At 42.2% G+C, this 23,528-nt stretch overlaps 1 protein-coding gene across 5 annotated transcripts in view; it reads right to left on the bottom strand.

Moving 5' to 3' along the window:
* Med12l (mediator complex subunit 12L) overlaps positions 1–23,528 on the bottom strand; it is a 301,677-nt gene that overhangs the window by 217,928 nt on the left and 60,221 nt on the right. For all 5 annotated transcript variants that reach the window (XM_059265389.1, XM_059265393.1, XM_059265391.1 and 2 more), the window contains 6 exons: positions 13,726–13,895; positions 10,821–10,931; positions 9,379–9,648; positions 6,245–6,394; positions 5,325–5,424; positions 4,943–5,079 (listed from right to left, as the gene is read on the bottom strand). In XM_059265389.1, coding sequence (XP_059121372.1) covers positions 4,943–5,079; positions 5,325–5,424; positions 6,245–6,394; positions 9,379–9,648; positions 10,821–10,931; positions 13,726–13,895 — 938 coding nt within the window. The remainder of the gene's footprint in view (positions 1–4,942; positions 5,080–5,324; positions 5,425–6,244; positions 6,395–9,378; positions 9,649–10,820; positions 10,932–13,725; positions 13,896–23,528) is intronic.

The following is a 23,528-nucleotide window of genomic DNA, read 5'->3' as shown; positions in this document are numbered from 1 at the left end:
CCGAAGTGAGTAAATATACACTGATCACATCCTCGGAACCCAGGCCTGAAGCCAGGGACGAATGATGTGCTGGAAGTCACAAGACACAGACCTCGAGGTCACAGCGCCATGGAGTGAGAAAGGTAAGTGTATAACAAGCACAGTCAAGGAAGACACAAAGCTCTCGGATTTTTGACGACAGTAATCAAGCAGAGCGCCTCAGCCTAGTGGATTCAAGGTAAGTAAAGTACATGCTAAACTTGAGAATTTAGTTAACTAAAAACTCTAAACTCTGAGACAAACCAATATGACACAAATATAAACAAGACCATGTAGGTTTGTGGTTTGGGGTGGGTGGTGGTACTAGGAGTAGGGGTGGAGGAAACGCCCATAATGCTGCTGTTCTGAAGCTCTCTGCCTGGTGCAGCTGGCCTGGTTTTTCCATGACTCAGTACAAAGTCTGTTTCCTGGACTTTGTACTTCCAGAAGAAGAAGTGAAAAGCAGCTTTTCCTGCTACCTTTGGACCTTCCCTTTAATCCACATCCCTGAAGCACCCAAAGATGCAGCTGCCTCTGCTCTCCTATCAGCCATAACCAGGGACAGAGGCCAAGAGGAAGGAAGTGGTCCAAGAGCTCTGCAGAGCTGAGGGGCCCTCCCCACCCAGCTGCTTGGTGATGATGTCACCAGTAACCAACTCACTTAGTAACTGGAAGCTGAGGGACCTCATAGCCTACTGAGACTCCCCTCATGTGGCTGCTGGGCCCTGACACTTCATCACACCACCCAGCAGAAAAGGTTCTGAAGCACTGACCGACTTACAGAAGTAAATGCCACAAAAGCACGCACCAGCAGCTTGGGAGCAAGCTGCATTCCAGCAGGCACAGCACAGATCTGCTGCTTGGCCTGGAAAGGCTTATATACAAATCCTGCTACTCCACTTCTGCTGAAATGTTGGGTATTCCGATCACAACCAGTCTGTAAACAGGCCCTGAGAGGGGCTGCCCTCTTCATACAGGGCATTGCCACACCAGGCTACACCACTTGCCTAACCACCATCAAACAGTCTCTGAGCTCTGAGTGGAAAAACACCAAAACACAGAACTGGAGTAAAATATAAAGGGTGTTGAAGATAATTCCCTACCATCTTTACCACAGCACTCAACTGGACACAGCCCCAACAGATCACAGGGGGTCAAGGGAAAGAGGAAAAGAATGCCACATTCCCATGAGCTATCAGGGAAAGTGTGCCTCAGGCCTGGGCAGTGTCAGCTCCTCTCACAACAGGCAGGACCTGGTCTCAACATCCTTGTCTGTGCACTGGAATTTCTAATGGGCTTTCACTAACACTGAAGCTGATGCTGCACTCACATCTGGACAGATGTTCTCCCCATCACCTACAAGGATGGAGAGAATTAGATTGCCCCCTTGGTTATTTCAAACAGCAGAGAAAGGAGGGGGATGAAGTCTCCCCAAATGGTATGGGGAGGAACATTCTGAGTAAGAGCAAACCTCAGACCACAGGGACCAGAGGTTGGTAACTTCATCTACCATCTAACATGATATATCAATCCTAGACAAATTAGGAAATCCAAGAAAAGGGAAGTATGTTCTAAAGACAGGAGATGGGTTTTTGGTTTGTTGTTGTTGTTTGGTTTTTCGAGACAGGGTTTCTCTGTGTAGTTTTGGTGCCTGTCCTGGATCTCGCTCTGTAGACCAAGCTGGCCTCGAACTCACAGAGATCCACCTGGCTCTGCCTCCCAAGTGCTGGGATTAAAGGTATGCACCACCACCGCCCAGCAAGTTTTTGAGTCTTAACCAACCACTCAATATATCCTGTCTTACCAGGGAACAACTACATCATGTTGGGTCTTCCAATATAAATACAGGCAATAGCAAATTTTGAAATATACTTATAATCTGTCTTATAATCTCAAAGTATTCGTGTTCAAGTGTTGTATAATTATGCATGAACTCTAGGCACACAACTGTGAGTAACTTGCTCTAGGCTACACAGCTATCATTCAGCATTCACTTCTGAATTCCAGAAATATAACAAGCGATGCAGTGCTCAGGAAAACAGTAACCCGAGCCAGGCACAGTGGCACATGCCTGCAGTCCCAGCACTAAACAGCCAAGGCAGGAAAGGTTTGAGTTCAAAGGTCTGCCTGAGCCACACAGTGAGACCCTATCTCAAAAGAAGGGAGAGGAAGGGGGGGGGGAAGGAAGGAGGGAAGGGGAGGAATAAGAGGGAGAGGAGAGGGAAAGCCAGGGAGATAGGTAAGGGAGAAGAGAAGAAAATCCCAATAAAAAGTAAATGGAGAAGTAAAATTGCCACTTGCAAGCCTATACATAATTATGCACCTTAATACAAATACACAACAAATACTAAAGCCATATTTTTTAAATGTTAATGTTAAATACTACAGATGGGGCTGTCTATCCAGATATCCTCCCGGATTAAAAGGTAGTAAGTGTGAACTAAAGGTTAACAATACCATTTTTGTCTTACTCAAAAACAGCACATTAACCACAAAGCAACTGGCACCTCTTTCCAGAACGTAACCAATATTCGCTATAATTACTGCTACACTAAAGCCAACATCTGCATTCCCTCCAAATTGCTACAACATCCAGGACTCAGTATAGGGCCCACACTGCCCTCTAGTGGCACAGCAGAGAATGCCTTCCTTAAGAGGAGGCTCAAATTCTCCCCTGCTTCCTGAGATCAAAGACAGTCAGATAGGTCCTGTTGTGGTCTGAATGTGAATATCCCCTACAGGCTCCCTTGTTTCAATGCTTGGTCTCCACTTGTGGTGGCTGGGAAGGTTTATGGGACTTTAAGATGTGAAACCCTGCTGGAGGAAATGTCACTGAGGACAGACTCTATGGAGTTTTATCGCCTGGCCCCATTTCCTGTTCTATTTCTTGTGTGGAGATAAGCCTCCATCACTCTGCTTCTGGACTGGTAGGCCAGCCTCACCCTTCTGATGCCAGGCCTTCCGCCTGCCCTAAAGGACACTAACCCCTCCAGCTCTGTAAGCCACAATCAGCTCTCTCTTCCCTAACCTGCTTTTTTGCTGAGGTATTTTATCACAACACAAAACTAATTAATATAGGTAAATAATTTAGATAACATATTTTAAGAGAAATTCTCAATATAACTAACTCTACCGCCACAATAAACATTTTTGTTAATTTTAAAACAGAATAAGCTTTTTAGAATTTAACCTGATGGAGTTCTTGAACCCAGTGGCTTGTTTCTGGTACCTGCTGTGAAGTAACCAGGCTTCTCACAGAATCCTGGGGACAGTGGGATTGTGTTCAGAAACATCACAATACAATTTCTACCCTTGGTAAGGCACCCTCCGTAACACTTACTTTTGCAGTTGTTTGTGGGTAATTTGAGTTTCCATGAGTGACTGCAGCAGGTCACTACCTCGTGGGTTGTGACCCCTTTCAGGGTCATTTATCAGATACCCTACGTTATTAGGTGTTTGCATTATGATTCCTAACAGTAGCAAAATTACAGTTAATGGAGTAGCAACAAGAATAATTTTATGGTCATCACAACACGAGGAACTGTATTATAGGGAGGGTCTCAGCATTAGGGTGGTTGAGAACCACTGGAATAAGACTTTAATTTTTTTCCTTGAAGAGTTATTTATTTTTAATTTATGGGTACATGTAAGATTTTGCCTGCATGTTTGTGCTTCGTATGCATCACTGATGCTTGTGGAGGTCCTAAGAGGGTGTTAGAACTCTCAGAACTGGAGTTACTGGTGGCTCTGAGCAGCCATGTGGGTGCTGGGAACCTGGGCCCTCTAGAAGAGCAGCCGACCCCTTGACCATCTCTCCAGTCCTGAAGCAGAATTCGTAAGTTAGTACAACAAGGCTGAAGAGTTCTTGATGGACTCGGGCACAAAAACAACTCACTGCAGACAACTCACGTCTACATGTGAAAATCCCGGTATTCCTAAAACCTTTTATCCACTACAGGGATGGAAAGTTTCCATCTCTGGGGACAAGAACACCATGCCTCCCCTCAATGAGCTGAGAATCATGTGGACTCATCTGCTCTCCTAAGTACAGAAACTCATGTCTGCAGAGACGCCCGAGAGACGGAAACTCCACGTGACACGCGCCATGCTTTTAACACTCTGTTCCTTTGTGGCTCCTACAGTCTTGAACCTCTTTTTGAGAAGAAGATAATGGCTCACAAATTATTCCATAAGAGGAATACTCTGGAATGTGGGTCAGGTCCTGCCTGGCAAAGAAAGTTATTTTGGGTTTTTTTTGTATTATTGTTGTTGTTGTTGTTTTGTTTCCTTTTCCACAAAACCATTAACAGTGTGCATAAAAATCAAAGAGACTTAATACGTTACCTAAAGTGTTTGCTCTGAAAATGTACTAAGACGTACCTCGGTATTACTTTGCATCTCACACAAGCTGCATATGTGAGGGGCATTTTTTCATTATAAAAGTAATATTTCTATTTCTCTGAAGACTGAGTAAAAAAGGCAGTCTCTGAAAATTTTATATTTATCCAGCAGTTCACTAACAATACAATCTTTTGATAGGAAAAAATAAAAATTATAATTGTTAAGACTTTTCAAAGACCATGTCTGTATATAGCCATGTGCTGCCCTCTGCTGTGCTGCAGACTAAGTTACACCCCCAAACTAAAGCCGGATTCTATATAAAGTCAAGCACTAGACAAGCAATATACTAAAACTAAAATGTAGAGATGACCAAAGGTAAAGAAAAGATTTTTCCCATCAATATATCGAGGGAGAACCAACCCAATGTATATTTTATTATAATAACAGTACTCATCTTGGTCCCAAAAAAGAAAGATTAGTAATGCACATGCTTTCATAAGACATACAGCAGAGTAAAGACATCGCCAGAATTTATTGAGTGAGAAGAAAACAAGACAAAAGGAAGAAAAGTAGTATTAACTACCTCTTGGTTATCTTTGTTTTGGTTTGCCCAGAAAATTTTATGATAAAGCGTCTCCATCGAATTGCTGGAATCAGTTCGGTCAAAACAATGACGATCCAAGACTTCCAGTGTGTGCAAAACCCGACTAATAGTCACCCCTAGATGCAGAAATTAAGGAAGCAATTAGATAAGCCAGGCTATCAGAGTATAAAAAAAACACCATCACACAAGGGAAAGAGCTTTGTAACTCTCAGCATATACTATCAAGGAACTGCAAGAACTAAACCACAGAAAGCCAGTAGCTGAAGGTGTAAAGCTCCCTCACTCATGTGAAGTCCGTTACAAGCATGAGAAAGAAAGCCGAACACTGCTGAAGTCATCACTCTTCCGCAGCATACTGTACCTGCTGTCGACTCTTGACACTTGTCAAAAGACCACCGAACTTCTACTGCACGGCCTCTCTGTTTTATTTGCTGTTCCACCTCATAAATCCTTGCCCTGACCTGGAAGATAAACACTTCATGTTAACCTCTACTTGGAAACTCTCAATGGCTGCCTAAATCATGTCAAGTTTTCTATGTGAGTAGTTCATGCTCTGGTGAGGGACAATCTTTACTGTATCACAGGACATGTAAATTCCTGCATGAGCCATGCATTTTTTATTTTTTATTTTTTTATTTTTTTTTTTCAGAGCCGAGGACCGAACCCAGGGCCTTGCGCTTGCTAGGCAAGCGCTCTACCACTGACCTAAGTCCCCAACCCCGAGCCATGTATTTTTTGCTTTATAAGTAATGATTTGATCCAATAGTAAATGCTGATAAAAACAAATGCCTGGGGAAAATGTAGCAAGTGAAATATCTTTACAGCATGTAAGGCAAGGCAGAGTTGGAATATCTTTGAGCCACTGGTCTAAGCAGGAAGTGAATGAGTGGTGCTTCAGTAACTTAAGGCAAGTGTCTTGTGCTAAGTATTAGTCATAACCCCAAAGCTGAAGCTGCGTAAGTCTTGAAGCAAATATTGCAGCACAAATAAAAATACACAACAACTCCTAAACATTACAAACTATTACTCCAGGGCTCACACTCAGGATCAGAATCATCACCAAAACTCCCGGGGTGGCAGCTGCCTGGGTTAACAGAACACTTTATGAACATCTGTGTTTCAAAAAAGTCGGGGAGAGGTCTAAAAACTATCACCTAGAGTCATGGCAGAGCTGGAACAGGTATTATGATATCTCAGGTGTCAAGACAAGGCATGGCCCACCATGCCCAGGTGCTTCTGGGAAATGAAAACATTCATAAAAGCAATGAAGCAAATGTCTACCTGCTGATTGAAAGCCGTATTCCCACCCGGCATGGGGAGGCTGGAAGGGGCAACCTGCAGCAGATCCAGGGGAGAGCCTGGGTTTGCGATCTTGTTTTCATTTGTGGAATAATTCCACACCAAGGCACTTGGGCAACACAGAGTGACAGTCTAGAAATAAAGCAGGAATATCCCAGACATTTAGAGAAGGGAGAAAAGTATTAACAGCAACTTCAATTTAAAAAAAAGAAACAATGTCAGGTTTCCTACAGATGATCTTAAGATACAAATGTCTTTTCCCATTCTCAGCTACCCAAGTGGTAAGACAAGACTTAAGAGTCATCAGCACAGCTACCGAGAAATTAGTGTCATTGATTAGCTAATACTCCAACACAGGAAATGTAGGAAGCTAAGTAAAATACAATATTTGTCACTTCAAATGGTTTTTTAATAGTTAAACAAAAAGAAATACAATTAGGATACTAAGTGCTAAGATTAAAATTTTTTATTATTTTTTTAAAAACTCTTAAATAGTGTGTCTTAAAGCTTCAAAATGCTCAGCAGATGTACCGCAATACAGGAATTATCCAACTTTTTCTATAAAAATCTGGACAACAAATATTTTCAGCTTTGCAGGCCACCTACAGTTTCTGTCACATATTTTCCTTTGGCTGTTTTAGTTACACAATAACAATGTGCAGCCTATTCTTGGCTCACAGGCTAGATTTGGTCTAGAGGATAACTCCCCCACCCCTACTCTAAACTTTTATGGACACGTTTTTGAAACTCGGCCAGCTTGTAAGAAGCAGGCCCTACAATCGTCACAGCTGCTCCATGACTCGAGTGTTGCTGGCTTATCCTTATCTCAAAAACGCCAATCAAAAAATAAATGAATGATGGTTCCTGTATCTCAAGGCCGGTTTTGAAAACCAAATGGTTTAATATGTTACCACTTAACACAGTGCTTGAAACCAAACAATACAATACTAAAGACTTTTTGTTTTGTTTTGTTTTTCGAAACAGGGTTTCTCTGTGTAGCTTTGCGCCTTTCCTGGAACTCACTGTAGCCCAGGTTGGCCTCAAACTCACAGAGATCCTCCTGGCTCTGCCTCCCGAGTGCTGGGATTAAAGGCATGCACCACCACCGCCTGGTGAAAGACATTGTAGAAAGGATATAAAACTATGAGAGTAGTTTTGTTACTCTTGTCTGTTTCTAGACTATAATTCCGTTGCTCTCTCCTTGTATCCCCAACTCTCCTATTCTCTTTGATGAACTCCCCTCAGCAGCTCTCGACCACACGTGCCTTTCAGGTAAGTCATTTTCACCGTGAGCTCTGTGGGCAGCCTCAACCCATCTCAGGTCTGCCCTAGTCTTCAGAACTAGAAATGTAACCATTTCTTGAGTGTATCCACTTAGGGGTTCTACAAGGGGGAAAAAAAAAAACAGTCCTGGCAAACAATCCCGGCATCTTTTGGCATTTGTGAGGTACTAGTTCTGAGGCCCTTCTCAGATATCCAAATCTACTGATGCTCAGTTGCCTATCTAAAATTGCATAGTATTTGCACATAATCTGTGCAATCCCGTGCATACTTTAAATGATCTCTACATTATATAAGCGGCATGTGAATAGCCGCCACACTATGTTAGTTTGGAAATAAGACATAAAGTCTGTGCATGCTCAGTATAGGGTTTTTTTTTTCCCCTGAGTTCTTTCAATCTAGTTGACTCTTCTGGTGTGAACTCAAGCAGACAACAGGGGGCAACACTTAGATACCTCCAAATGGATTTCTTTGCCCTGCCTCCCTCTTTCTGAGCTGTGCTCTCCCCCCAACTTCTTTCATTCTCTGGCCAAAACAAATGACTAATGTACAATTAACAGTGTCACTTCACTGATGTAAACCTATCTAAAGACACCTGAGCCTAAGGCCCAGAGGCTCTTCCACTCACTAACCCCCACCAGACTCCACCTGCACACAGGTGACTAATGCGTCCTCTGACCTTTTTTCTCTGCTATCCCCCCTGCCCCCCCCCCCCCCCCCCGCACCACCCCTCACCCAGGAAACCTCTTTCCACTGAAACTACAAAACACCTACAAAAGTTGCCTGGGAAAGCTCCCTGGCTTTCAAGCTAAACAAGAAGTTCCCTTTTGAACCACCACAGCCCTTTGGCTATCTCTCCATTAACACTTAGCATATGATATACAAACTACATTTATAACTCTTTCTTCTCATCAGGACAGTGAACGCCATGGAGACCATGTCTTCCAAAACACCCTGACTCCGGAACCCCTTGGTAAAGAGCACGACACACTAAGAACTAGAGAAACAGAAACTGAACACTAAGGTGGCAGTTCTGGGGACTGCTCTCATGCCTAACTGAAGGACCCAGAACCAGCACACTGCTGTATTCAAGGACAGCACAAGGAACAATGCCTGACTCTAAGGAAACCCAGAGGCATCTAGAGAAGCATCCAGCTCACGATGCCAACTGCAGACACTGAGAATGCTGCCCGAAAACACCACAAAGGACAATCACAGTAATTTTCTTCTGCATAGATACAACATATCTCTCAGTCTGATCTAACAAACAGTAATAGATCATAAATCTGGTGTGTACTTTCTACTTAAAACATATCTCAGTTCAGGGTGGTGACTTCCCTAGAGCTCAAACCCCCATCTGGTGAGGGACTAAACAAGAAAGTCAAGCAGACGTCGCAGGGGCTAACAAAGAAGGGACACACGAGACTCTCTCATGTGCAGCTCTCATGTTCTGTCTTGCCAGAACAACAACAGGGCTGACTTGAACTATGGGTTCTCCTCGAAGGAAATGCAACTGAACTGCTTAACCATCCTAAAAATAAGCAGCAAAAAGCCAGATGTGGCAGCACTCACCTGGAATCAGAGCATTCAGGAGCCTGAGGACTGCTCTAAGTTTCAGCCCAGCCTAGCCTACAGGGGAGACCCTGTCTCTAGCCTGTCTCTAATTCAACAAAAACACCCCAAAAAACAATCACAATAATTTTCTTCTGCATAGATACAACAAATCTCTCAGTCTGATCTAACAAACAGTAATAGATCATAAATTTCTAATAAAAGTTACCGGGTCCTTCCCACAATGAATTTTAACATTAAATACAGACTATTAATGGACTTACCTGCAACATACAACTAAGTCCATAAACCAAGGGGCCATGCTGCGCACAGGAAAGGAAATCCGAGAAGGCCAGCTGCATGGGGCTCATACCAGGGCCAGGGGTGCCAGGACTGGGGGTCCCGATACTCGTGTTGTTTGCTCCGATTATCATGTGGGGTGAGTGAGCAGCAAGGAGGTTGGGGCTATCACTCAGTAGCAAGGAAAGACGCCGGGCACAAAAGTACGCTAGCCGACGAGACAGGTAGGCTGACTGAACAAACTCGTCTGAATACTGAGAGAGAGGCAGAAGGACAGCAGGAGTCAGTCGTGCCTTATGCTTCAACACAACTATTTCAATCTGACTCTCCTTACCAGGGAAGAAAGGCACATATACAATATAGGCCAATGTTATCCAGCAATAACATAAAGTAAGCCACATATATAGTCTTGAATTTTTCCAGTAAACCATTAAGAAAATAAAACAGGGATTCAAGAGATAGTCCAGCAGTTACAGAATGCTTACTGTGTGGTTCTCTGCACCCTACATCAAGAGGCTCACAACTACTTCTAACTCCAGATCCAAGAGATCAAAGCCCTCTGTCCTCTGTAGGCACCTGCATGCATGCAATGCACATTAGCTCATGCAGGCACACACATACGCACATAAATAAAAATAAACCTTTAAAAAAGGAAAATAAAAGTCAAAAAGAATAACGTTGTATTTAACCCAACTATTTCCGAACCATATCGCTTTAACAAGTAATGGATGTAAAACGTATCCAGGGTATACATTTTATGTGAATTCTGAAATCTGGTGTGTACTTTCTACTTACAACGTATCTCATTTCATGGCGGTGACTTTCCTAGAGCTCAAACCCCCATCTAGTGAGGGGCTAAACAAGAAAGTCAAGCACAGACATCGCAGGGGCTAACAGAGAAGGGACACACGAAGAGACTCTCTCGTGTGCAGCTCCAGGTATGAGTGACACGAGAAAGTGATGCCCAGTGATGCACTTTCAAGTCATTCCAATTATCAGTACCTCTATGGACTACTTTTCCAAGAAAAATAAATAAATCTCATTCAAATAGCCATTATTTCACATGATTTGACAAATCAGTCTTAACCCGATGTACGTAAAAGCGACCATGAAAATACAGGTGATGCTCTGCTCTCTGTCCCACAGTAATCAGTGAACAGAGGTAGCACTTGCAGGCTGTGTTGCTCAGATACAGGAGAAAACCAACATGAAATTACCTTTGGATTTAAAAAAAAAACAAAAAACAAAAAACAAAACCAAAACTATGGACACGAGTACAATACAAATGCTTCCAGGGCATTTAAAACAATTTTTTTCCCTTTCAAAAGGAATGGTTTTCCCCTTCCTACCTCTCCTTACATAATTATTCTTATCAGACCCATCTCTTGCCATAAAATCAACTAGGCAGAGGTGAGACGAGCCATACCTGCAGCATCAGGGGCAAAAGGAGCTTGAGAAGGTTGTCGTCCACTGGTCTGATCTTTTCTAAGACGTCCAGGATCCATGTCAAATACTCGTGTTTTTCCAACATTCCTTCCTTAAATAAAGAAAAAGCACACTACTAATGTCAAAGAAAACCTAAGTTTTTAAAATATGCTTACATGTAAATTCAATCCTGTGTGACTGTCACAGTAAGAGTATCACAATCCACAGTCCAAAACCAAAACCAAATAAAGGCCAAGAGGGCTCGCTCTTGTGCTCACGCTCCCTCCCCCCGCCCCTCTCTCTCTGTATTTTATTTTTGTTTCTGGTAATCGGCTTCATTCTGAACTGATTTTTAAAATTCAGATATTCAGAAGCCATCACTCTCCAGGCTGATGCACCCCAACAAGCTATCAGGAGCATGGACTCATTTTCAGGGAGGAGACGGGGCTAAGATCACTCTGTAGAAAGACTGCTCATCCCACTGTCTCAAAGATCTGAAATAGATGCTGGCCCCAGAATAATTCTTAAATGACTCTCAGATTCACCTGCTTATAAATGAGTTATTTAAAATATCAATTTAATGACCCATTAAATGAAGGAAAAGATACTTTTTAATAAAAAAATAAAATAAAACAGCTATAAAATAATCATATACAACCAGGCTAAAAAACAATTACATCTCCACTTATCTTCCTAAATATCTCACTGGCCTGGCATGGTCCCTGTTCTCTTATCTTTTTTCGTCTTCTAACCCAAGGCATTTGACAAGCCCCTCTACAACTGAGCTACATCTCAGAGATGCCACTAATCCTGACATACTCGTCCTCTGTCAATTGACTTCATACACACTCAAACTCACACACAGGCCTGCATGTATTCACACACATGTACAAACACATTTGTATGACTTTCTAGACATATTCACTTAATATCATATCACAGTCTTGGTGTTAGGACTCATAGGATGAAAGACTTCAAAACAGAAAACAAGCCATGTTTTGTGAAAATCATATGCCATATTTATAAATATTAGTAAATATTTAAAATAAATTTTTGCATTAATGTGTAATGACGGCGAACACAAGGTAACAAAACTGATTTTGAAAAAGGATCCTGGGGCTGGGGAGACAGGTCACAATGTTAAATGTTCGCTGTACAGCATGAGGATCTGAGTTCAATTCCCAGTACCCACATTAGAAAATAATAAATGCCGGGCGTTGGTGGCACACGCCTTTAATCCCAGCACTCGGGAGGCAGAGCCAGGTGGATCTCTGTGAGTTCGAGGCCAGCCTGGGCTACCAAGTGAGTTCCAGGAAAAGGCGCAAAGCTACACAGAGAAACCCTGTCTCAAAAAAAAACCAAAAAAAAAAAAAAAAAAAAAAAAAGAAAATAATAAATAAGTAAATAAATAATAAACACGATGGCATGAACCCGAAATCCAGGGCAAAGAAGTAGGTAAAGGCAGACCCTTGGAACTCACTGGTCAGCCAATGTAGACTAAGCCTAAAGTCCCAGTGGGAGACTGTTACAGAAAACAAGATGGCAGGCTCCGGAGGAATGCATCAATATCAGTGTTGACCTTTGGCCTCCAGGTATCCATATAGACAAAAGAAGCAATAGCACACACACACACACACATATACACACACACACACACACACACACACACACACACACTCACACACACTGACAATAAATGAATTTAATAAATGTTACTCTAGTACATAATCTTAATAAAAGCACAAAGTGTGCTAAGAAAATACACTTCTGAGATGCCAACTAAATGGCTAGACTGGTAAAAGCCGTAACAGTGAGGAGCAGGCTCTGAAGCGGTCAGCACAAACAGGGCTGGGGTTTTAAAGAGCTGTGCTTAGTCATCTAAAAACTAACAATGCTGCTTCACAAAAGAACCACACAGCTTCTTGCTTGTTTGCTTCACTATTTGAGCTGTTTTCTAAAACTCACTTGCTACCTGGATATTATAATTAAAGTTCTAAATGCAACATTTAAAAATCACGGATTCTTTTCCTCTTTGATTAACATAATGGGTAATGAAAATCTGGGCTAATAATAGGATTTAGCTAAATACACCTTGTCAGGAATAAAAACAAAGGCAAATAACACCACAATTGACCTCCACTGGTCAATCATAATTACAGCAGATTGTCTGGGTGAGAATCCCACAGTTCCTGGTTGCCCTTAATCCACCCCTTAAATTTTCATTTCAAGACACAACTGAGCTAAATGAAGACGACCTTTACATGGAATAATTCAATGGCAGAGGAGATCTGTTATGAGATAGGAAGCGTCAGCACAAAGGTGTTTCTAAATTAATATATCTAATTTGCAAAATAAAGAGTCTAAGAGGGTTGCACTTAATTGCACAATTACAAAGTAATTAATGGCATAAAAACACCTGATGTCACTGACAAGTGGAGACAAATATGTGTGAGAAACTGTCATCACAGAGCACACGTGTTACCTTGAATGTACCGTAAGAGATGTGCCTGGCACTGTAGTGTATGCCTTTAACCCCAGGCAAGCAGAGAAAGTCGGCATGGTCTGCATGATTGAGTTCAAGGCCAGTAAGAATTTGCCTCAAATTTTTCATTTACATACAAATGTTAAACTTCTTTCTGTGAATGCATCAGTTCATATAAAGATATATTATTTAGCCCCAGAATATGTAACTATAGACATTTGCCAGCATGTTTTGGTCAACCAAAGACCTCATGTAACAAGTATATACTGTGTCATATAGTCTAAGTATGTAGCAGGCTATCCCATCTACATTTAGACAGAAGCATACTCTGTGATAAACACATGACTGTATGATAAGACATGTGTGATAAGCACATGACTGCATATGGAAGGTGTCCTTTTCTTGCATGCCTTGATCAGATTACCTGGAACATGTGAAATGCCAGCTTCTCGTTGTACTCCCACTGCTTCATGGCTTGCTCAACCTCTGGTGGCACAGGGACAGGACCATCACCTGTACTGGAGGCCATGTGGTAAAAGTCAGAGATCTTGACCAACTGCTCTCTAAGGTACCTGGTAGATATCTGCGTCCACTCTGCATTAAGAGAAAAAAAAAAGAGTTCTGATTGTAGACACAAGTGTAAGAATTATACCTTTTCTCCCCTGATTACGCTGAAGACATACTTTCTAGTCTAACGTGTTACATACAAATGACTTTTGCAGGTGCAGCCATTACTCAAGAAAGCATGGCCAGACAGAACCCGGCCAGATCCTGGGAGGACTAAGCCATTCTACTCTTGCACTACCATGACCCTAAAAGACTTCTGTACGTGAATCTCATCGTCTGTGATAAACGAAACACTAAAGGGTCATCAGAAAATAGAACAGCAGAGAAGAGTACTTGCAAGAAATCTCAACCCACCAACTGAAGAACAGCAAACCTCTCAAATGCAGCTCTTAGGGTGTGCTGCTTTCCCGCTCCATGTCAAGTTTCAAACACACATACACTGGGTTTCTGTCTATCTACAGGACTGACAGCCACAGGCTAGACCAGGAGCTCCCCATCTACACAGCCCCCGGGATGTGCAAAGACTCAAGCATGGCTGACCCTGGAGTGACCATCTGCACTTTAGCTGTTTTGTTTCCTACACCCAGCACTGATAGCCCAGAACTCAGGAAGGACAGAGTCAGGCTGAGTGAGAAGCTCTAAAAGCTAAGAAATGAAAAGGTGGCAGGAAAAAAAGGGTAGGGGGCAGAGGAGATGGTTCAGTGGGTAAAGCACTAGCTTTCTGAATGTGAGGAGCTGAGTCTGAACCCCAGGAACCTCAATCTATGCAGGTAGATAGCACATGTTTATAATACTTAGTGCTCCTATCGCTTGACAAGAGGTAGAGACAGAGACAGGAGAATCCCTGAAAGCTTGTGAGCCAGGGAGCCCGGCGGAAGCAGCTCAGCTGAGCAGCAAACAACAAGGAAACCTTCCCTCAGCCAAGGTGGAGGGAGAAGGGAAACTGAGGCTGGCCTGTGACCTCCCTATTGGAGCCATCCCATGTGCCTACCCCTCAACACACACACACACGTGCTCAGACACACACAAAATAAAAATCACTAAAATTATTCTACAATGACTGCCAGTGGGGCACAAATTAAACTGTGTTGCCTCTGGCAACCAGAAAGGATACGATACTAACTTTAGCCCCTTCTCTGGGCAAAAATGTAGTAACTGCAAGCTTATAGCCACATTTCCCCCAAGGAGTTAGGAAAACAGCATTTTCTAAGAAACCATCTTAAGGAAAGAACGTCAATGTTTTCCCATCCTTTGTTCTCCTACCCTCTCAGAAGTGAGGAGCAGTAACTAATTGTCTGACAGTAACCAAGAACTTTCTCTTTGCCTGTCAAGTGTAACCAGAGACAGACAACCACTGTCAAAAAAATAATGATATAAAAAAAATGAATCTTGTTATAAACACATGCCTATCTTTTCTTTAAATCACTTGTTCCAACTCTGTCTTATAAATTAAAATTTAATCTGGCGTGGTAATGAAAGCCTGTAATGCCAGCACTGGGAAGTGGAGGCAAGAGATCTGGAGGTCATTCTTGCCTACATGATAGGCTTAAGGCCTGCCTGGGCTACACGAAACCCTGTATCAAAAAAAATAATGATATAAATAAATAAAATGTAAGTGCACACCAAAGCTGGTAAATTCCAGTGATAAACCAGTGCAAAGGTATGGTCAGATATTAATTAGACTGATACTCTGAGCTTAACCATTGCTAAAACTGATCAACTGGAACTAAAAACAAAACATTCAACTGTGAATGTCATCAGTTTCTTGTCTCCTTGTGACATGGGGTAAGAGTCTCATGATACTTGTTCAATCAAAACACTAGCCATCTGCTGAGACAAGGTGAGGTTACCTCTAATAAGCAAAAACTGATACAGACCCTGAGCTTTGTGCAGCAAGCCTTGCGAGTAACTTGTTCTCAGTATGGCACTGTGAACAAGCCCACAGTACATTTCAGCCAAAACTGAAAATAACACAAATCTGCACACACTGACTTTGTCTCAGGTATTATCTTCAATTTTTTTAAATATAGAAGTACAAGTGTGCTGTAGAAAATCTGTAATACAGATACAGAAGAAAATCCATACTACTCAACTAGTCACGACTTGAATACAGAGATACAGTGTTGCCCACATTACCACAGGAAGTGGCGCCAGCACTTCCACCACTGACACCAAAATCTGCAGGTGCCCCAGGTCCTTATACAAAACTGCATGGACTGGGCAGATGGCTCAGCCACTATGGCAATTATCAACCAAGCGTGAGGACAGAGTTCAGGTCCTCAGAACCCAAGTAAATGTCAGGTAGTCATGGTGGCACACCTGTAATCCCAGCGCAAGGAGACAGACACACAGGACCCACAGAGCAAGAAGACTAGCTATGATCAGTGAGCGCTGCTCAACATATAAGGTGGAGAGAAAGCAAAAGACACCCAATATCAGCCCTGGGCCTCTACATGCTTGCACACACAAATATGTGTACCTGCACTGACATGCACCCATGTACATGCACACACATACATATGGAAAAATAAATAAGTGGCGTTTACATAAAACCATAACATATCCTTTTCATACTTTACATCTTTTCTACATTTATAACAAAAAATAAAATGTGAATGTTACATAAATACTTATATGGATAGTGACAAGAACAAAAGTCTATACATGTTCAGTATAGATGTAATTTATTTCAAATATTTTCCACCCCTGAATGGCTCAATTTGTAGTCAAAACCTATCTATGGATATACTGGGCAGGAAAGATGGCTCAGCGGCTAGTACTTGCTATTTGCAATTATCCTTGTGAGTTCCAATTCCCAGCACTCAGGGGCCTGGCTACACATGCCTATAATCCCAACTCTAAGGGGGATAGGTATGGTGATATTTTATTTGTGCTGAAATGTGATTTTATTTGTATGTTAATAAATAAAGTTGCCTGGGGTTCAGAGCTAATAGCAAGCCATACCAGAAGTCTGGCAGTGGTAGCACACACCCTTAATCTTGATCACATGACAGGCAGATCTCTGTGTGTTCAAGGACACCACCAGCATGGAGACACACACCTTTAATCTCAATACCAACCATAGAAGACCTGGAGGTCTGTATAGACAGGCAGTGATGAGGAGGTCATGTGGTCAGGTGTTAGGCAGAACAGAAAGTCAATAAAAAGACAGACACATAGGAAGTGGGTCTCTTTCTCAGGGGAAGGACGACAGCGGCAGCGAGGGGTAAGAAAGGGTTTTTAGTCTCAGCTCTTAGCTACTGCTCTGACCTCTTGGGCTTTTAACTCTGCATTTGGCTCTGTGTTTCTTATTTAATAAGACCATTACATCTACAGCATCTACAGACGGGGGTAGATATGATGGGAGAATCCTCAGGACTTGCTGGCTACCAGTCTGGCACCATATTCAGTGCAATGGGAATATGGCAGAAAATGGCAGAGGAAACCACATTTTTTTTTAAATAATGAATCTTGTTATAAACAGATGCCTATCTCTTCTTTAATTGATGAACATACTACACTTCAATCTGAACCCCTTTTAGGAATTAATAAATGTATCCTACTCAGCACTTTAAAATCAGACATCAAATTAGGATGTGAACCAAATGATCTGTGGCAAATGGCCCATGATCAAAAATTAGGATGCACATAAAATTTTCATTAAGAATTGAAAAAGAAGGCAGGTGGTGGTGCACGCCTTTAATCCCAGCACTCAGGTGGCAGAGGCAGGCGGATCTCTGTGAGTTTGAGGCCAGCCTGGTCTACAGAGCGAGTTCTCAAACAGCCAGGACTGTTACATAGAAAAACCCTGTCTTGAAACCTTGCCCTCCCCCCAAAAAAAAGAACTAAAACCAGATGGGACAGAGAGATGGCTCAGTGATGGAGAGTACTGGTTACTCTTGAACAGGACTGAAGTTTGATTCCCAGCACCCATGATGAGGCTCACAGGAAGCCCTGAGTATTTTTGGAAAATGAACAGAAAATAAAGGTTGTAGAAAAGATTTGGCTAGAAAAAAATCAGAGTAGAAATATGGGGGAAAGTGATCAAGGAAGGTTGAAAGTGTAGTCCTTCTCAATTCAAGCAATTCAGAAAACACAACCACACCTGTGGTCTCATGCTACAAGGTAGAAATTGAAGTCTACAAAGCTAAACTGTTAGAATTGTGGACATGAATGATACTCAGAATGCTGATGGGTCAACAATGAAAAGAATAAGGTGCTTGTTAGGTTTTATCAATTTATTGATCATATTCCAGGATCCCAGAAGCACAAGCCCATCCTTACTAATGTCTTACCCTAAGAAGAGAACACTGGCCCAGAGGGGTGTAGAGGTCACAGAGTCTGCCTGCCCCACCGCTGCACAGATGTAGAACTGTAAGGCTGCCAGAGATGTAAGGCTAAGAAACCAGCAGTCAAAACCAAATGTGACACACAGCCCACTTCATTCATCAAACACGGGAATTTCTAAGGGTGCAGTGGATGAAAGATGACACTCCAGAGCCTCCAGAAACTGCAATAGGAATAGGAAGCTAGGTGCCAGGTAGAGGAGAAAGGAACAACTGTTGGGGAGTATTTGTTTAACTATGCAAAGATGCGTTGCATTTGTTTAGTTATGTGAAGATGTGTTGCTGTTTTACCTTGCCTGCCTAAGGCACCTGACTGGTGCCTAATAAAAAGCTGAATGGCCAATAGCAAGGGAGGAGGTATAGGTGGGACTTCCAGGCAGAGAGAGTAAGTAGGAAGAGGAATTTAGGCTCAGAATAAAAGAAGAAAGAAAAAGAGACACTAGGATCAGACAGACAGACATGGAAGAAGCAGGAAAGTAGGACATACACAATGAAAGAAAGTAAAAAGCTCCAAGGCAAAATGTAGATGAAGAGAAACAGGTTAAATTAAGTTAAAAGAGCTAGTGGGGCAAGCCTAAGCCAAGGCCGAGCATTCATAATTAATAATAAGTCTCCATGTCTTTATTTGGGAACTGGTTGGCAGCCCAAAATAAAATCCAGCTACAAACAACCATCCTGGTATCAAACACAGCATGCCAACGGCAAAGAGGCCTGGAAGTTCCTGGTGGTGTGACATTATCACAGACTCATTTGACATTAGAAGGATATGCTGAGAAACATAACAAGGCTACACTCCAAACCCCAGCTCCACCATTCACCAGTTGTGAAAGCTGCAACAAAGTATTGAACCTTGGCTAAGTCTCAATCTCCTCTTCAGTAAGATAAAGATTAATAATAAATAGCTCAATGACTGTAAAGATGAGTCACTAGCACAACGGGTACAAAATAGGAACTGATCAGTCAATGTGAAGAATGGCTGTAGAAGGGAACAGCGGGACACTGGCTGCCAGTGGACAGCATGTGCTGCTTCTGATATCAGACCTGACCCCCTCTCTTCAGCTAAGTGAACCCTCAGCTGGTACCATACTGGCTGGCACCTTAAGGAAGCAGTCAATGTTGGTTTCCTGGCTCAAAGGCTTTCAACCGATCCGCAATCTCTAGTGAATGAAGATCGAGCTCCTTGTGTGGGAACTAAATCCATCTCACAGGCTACCTGCTAGTGCTCATCTGACTCCACTAGCTCAAGCTGCTCTGGTGCTCCTCGGAGGCTGTGCTCATCTACTGTGCCTTTTCTGCTGACCCATATTCATGAGCAGAAATGTTTGTGGGCCCAATTAAAAACGTCACACACACTTATCTAGCCTCTGCACAACAGCCCGCCACCTAGTATGGATGACTCACCCTTTTCTGAATGTAATCTCCTCAATATGCTTTATTCCTATAAATTAAATATTGACTTCAACCAATACATCATAAAGTCCTTCCAAAGTAGACAGTAAGTCCCTACCTACTGAATCTACCTTTCAATTCTTAGTAGGAACTTAGAACCTCATCACTGCATACCTATGGGGTTTTTAACACCAATACAGAAAAAATAAATAAATAAATGCTTTAACACTGTTCTAACTGGAAGCATGGATGTGCTATAAAAGGTCCATGCAAACACCATAATTTGTTTATTTGTGTGTGTGTGTGTGTGTGTGTGTGTGTGTGTGTGTGTGTGTGTGTTATATGCCTGTGTACCACATACATGCCTGGTGCCCATGGAGGCCAGAAGCGGGGACATTAGATCCCTCCAGAATTGGAGTTAAAGATGGATGTGGATAATGCAAATCAAACCTGGATCTTCTACAAGAGCAGCAAGCATTTCCGGTCCATGTACGTTGATCTTTTTAATTTTTAAAATTTACTTGTAAACGTGTGCACAAATATCTTTAAATCCTGTGATAGCTCAATTTCCTGGCCACAATCTTTCCTTTTACAAAAGCAGTTGGGAACTATGAGAAACGAATGAAACAAGTTTTGTGGTTTTGTTTTATTTTGTTTGTTTGTTTGTTTTTTGTTTTTAAACATAACCATATCCAGGAACGAAGGAGCCTCCTCAATGGGGTTAATCAAGCCGTCAGGGGGCATTAATCAGCCAGACTTTGGAGCTGACTGAATGAGGGGGGAAAAAAACAGCATGTATAAAATGCACAATCCATTTCCTAACACTCTATAAGATCACTGAAAGATCTTCCACCATGATCCTATTTCACATTAGATGCTTTCTTGGTTAATACCATCAGCAACATGAAAAGACAACTGAGAGATACTGGGAAAATCATGTCCGTGAGAAAGGATTTGGGTCTAGAACACATAAAGAATTATTACAACTCAATAATCAGAAGACAACCTAATTTTCAGTGTAGGTTTCAGAAGACTGGAACACGCAACTCTCCGATGAAGACAAACAAATGGCCGAAAGGAACACTTGGAAGTGCTCACCGTCAGAAGCTATCATGAAACACACAAAACCACAGTAACCTAAGACTGGTGGCTATAACCAAAACACAGTAATAAGCACTGGTGGAGATGTGGGAAAAGTGGGATCTTTGAGGATTGCTGATGGGATGTGACAGAGGAGAAAAAAACAGAGAAGTTTGGCAGTTCCTCAAAACTTACACATGGAAACACAATGTAACCCAACTACTTTACAGCCAGGTACAGCCAAGAGAGACTGAGAAAACACTTATCTACACAAAGACTCTCTGTAAATGATCATGGAGTTTAGCAAGACTTACACCAGACAAATGGTCAATGTAAACATCCATCAACTGATGAGTGGACTAACTGTGGTGTATGTGTGCATAATACTGATATCTAAGAGGAACGCTATACTTTTAAGACATGCTACAGCATGGAAGAACCTTGAAAATACTAAGTGAAAAAAGCCAGTTTGGTAGAACCACATATTACATGATTTATGATGTTCAAAATAAGAAAATCTATGCAAACAAAGTAGACTAGTGATGCTAATGAATATAGGGCAACTGGACATGATGGGAATGTTCTAAACTGTGGTTGATGGTACTGCATAACAGTTTCTTCCAAGACTGGAACATCCCATCCTATAGGGAAGCTACTTAAGCAGGAAGTCCCTGAAAGTGACTACTCTCTGCCAGAGTAAGCAATAAAAGGTGAGAGTCCCTTGGAGAGACTACAACAGTGGTTCTCAACCTTCTTAATGCTGTGACCTTTTAATATAGTTGCTCATGTTGTAATGACCACCAACCATAAAACTATTTTCATTGCTACTTCATTACCATAATTTTTTGTTATGAATTGTAATGTAAGTATCTGTATTGTCTGGTCTTAGGTGACCCCTGTGCAAAAGTCCTTCGATCCCCAAAGGCATCATGACCCACAGGTTGAGAACTGCTGTACTTGAGGAACAGAACTACAAAGACTTGAGGAAAACAGGCTGCAAAGAAGACTCCTGAAACCAGACCAGCTGCCTGGAAGGGGTTTAGACCACAATCACTTGGAAAGGACACTCTCCAACCTGTTGAGCGGCTCGCAGGCTGTACAGGATGCTCAAGGTTCCCAGATTTTGTAAACTGTCACCCATGCTAGGGCAGGCCTTAGTGATGCAGCTTCGAGTCATTTCTATAAGTAACCCCAATAAAACTCACTGGTTTACCAAGTTGGATTTTGGTGGTGTCCATACTAGGGTCTGCTGTGGGGTCCCTATCTGGGGGGTGGGGGTGGGGTAGATGTATGTGTTGGATCTTCCCAGGAAAAGTTTTGTCACACAACAGATGGCTTCGTAACTATGAACACACCAAACATCACTGGGCTGATTTTCTAAGTGGGCTAATTGTATAGCATATGAATTGTATCTCAGTGAAGTGGTCTTTTTTCTTCTTGAAATACTTAATTCCCAATAAGAAATTATCTACATTTCACAAGGTAAAAGAAAAGGAAATTTCATGGAAGAGGGGAGTTGGAGTTGAGATAGAGAGAGAGAGAAATCAGAGTGGCCTTAAGTTCATGGTTAAAGCGGTAGAGGGTAAGGGACTTACACACTTCTACACTCTTTTTTTTAATACCAAAAACAACGATTTTTAAAGTTATAATTATCCAAAATCCCCATGTGGCCTATGTTCATTTGTGGAATCAAATGGTGTGCTACTGGCAGCCTGGATATACAAGAGCATAGATCATAGCTACCGCCCCAATGTGATCTGAGACCAAGAGAGGCAAAGCACTGACTAGGCCACTGTGTTCTGCTGAACTACCAGTAAACATGCCCTTCTAGCTGGTGCGGGAGTAAAAGAGTGCAGAGAGTGAGGGAGTGGAAAACAAGCTACTCTACACAGGAGACATACTACAGAGTAATGTTACTGAAACACATTAATCCTTTTCAAACATTTGCCTGTGGCTGGGAAGATGCTTGGCAGGGAAGAGCACCTGCTGCTCTTCCAGAGGACCTGAGTTCAGATCCTAGCTCACACTTCAGACAGCTCACAACCATCTGCGACTCCAGCTGCATGGGGAACCAATGGCCTCCACAAGCATCCCCACAAATGTAGCATACACACAGACAATGATAATAATAATAATAATAATAATAATAATTCCTTAAATGTTTTCCTCTGTTCAGGATGTGACTCAGAAGTAGAGAACTCATGTGTGCCAAAAAAGGAAATAAATTATCAAATCATCTAGTTTTGTCTGCATACATGACTTTTCGGTGTTGTTATTTCACTGGCTTTATTGAACAAAGACATTGCATATTATACAAACTACTGCTACTATGAAATCAAGATTATTCTAGAACAAAATAAACAGTAAATAGCTAAAATAAAAGTCATCAGTAGTTAGTAACAAACATTTTCTACTGCAGGCTAGAAGTTCTGCTGGGATGTGAAGCCACAAAGAGAATTAAGAAAGAAACCACCTGAGGTCCTGAGAGACAGAGCGGCAAAGGAACCAGCAGCCATAGGCAGAACACTCCAGTATGACCATGGGACTTGGGAAAGGAATTGAAGGGTGGCATCCTGTCACTCTAGAAAAAAGGCACAATTGAGTTTCACCGGCAGAAGTAGGCGTGCGATGTTTCTGGCAAAGCCCCAATGGAAATAATGGAAAGCAGAAGCCAGAGGTCCCCAAATGTGAGAGCAGAATGACCACCAGAGGGCACTGGTGAAACACACATCAGTCTCCACCAGCAGCCCAAGCAGACTTAGTAGAGTAGAGTCTTTTACCACAATGATTAAAAGGACTGAAGAATTGTGAGCAAAGGAATATCAGGCTCAGATACGGAAATGAA

Source organism: Peromyscus eremicus, chromosome 6, assembly GCF_949786415.1.
Source record: "Peromyscus eremicus chromosome 6, PerEre_H2_v1, whole genome shotgun sequence".
Taxonomy (NCBI): Eukaryota; Metazoa; Chordata; class Mammalia; order Rodentia; family Cricetidae; genus Peromyscus; species Peromyscus eremicus.
This window is presented reverse-complemented; position numbering and strand designations above follow the sequence as displayed.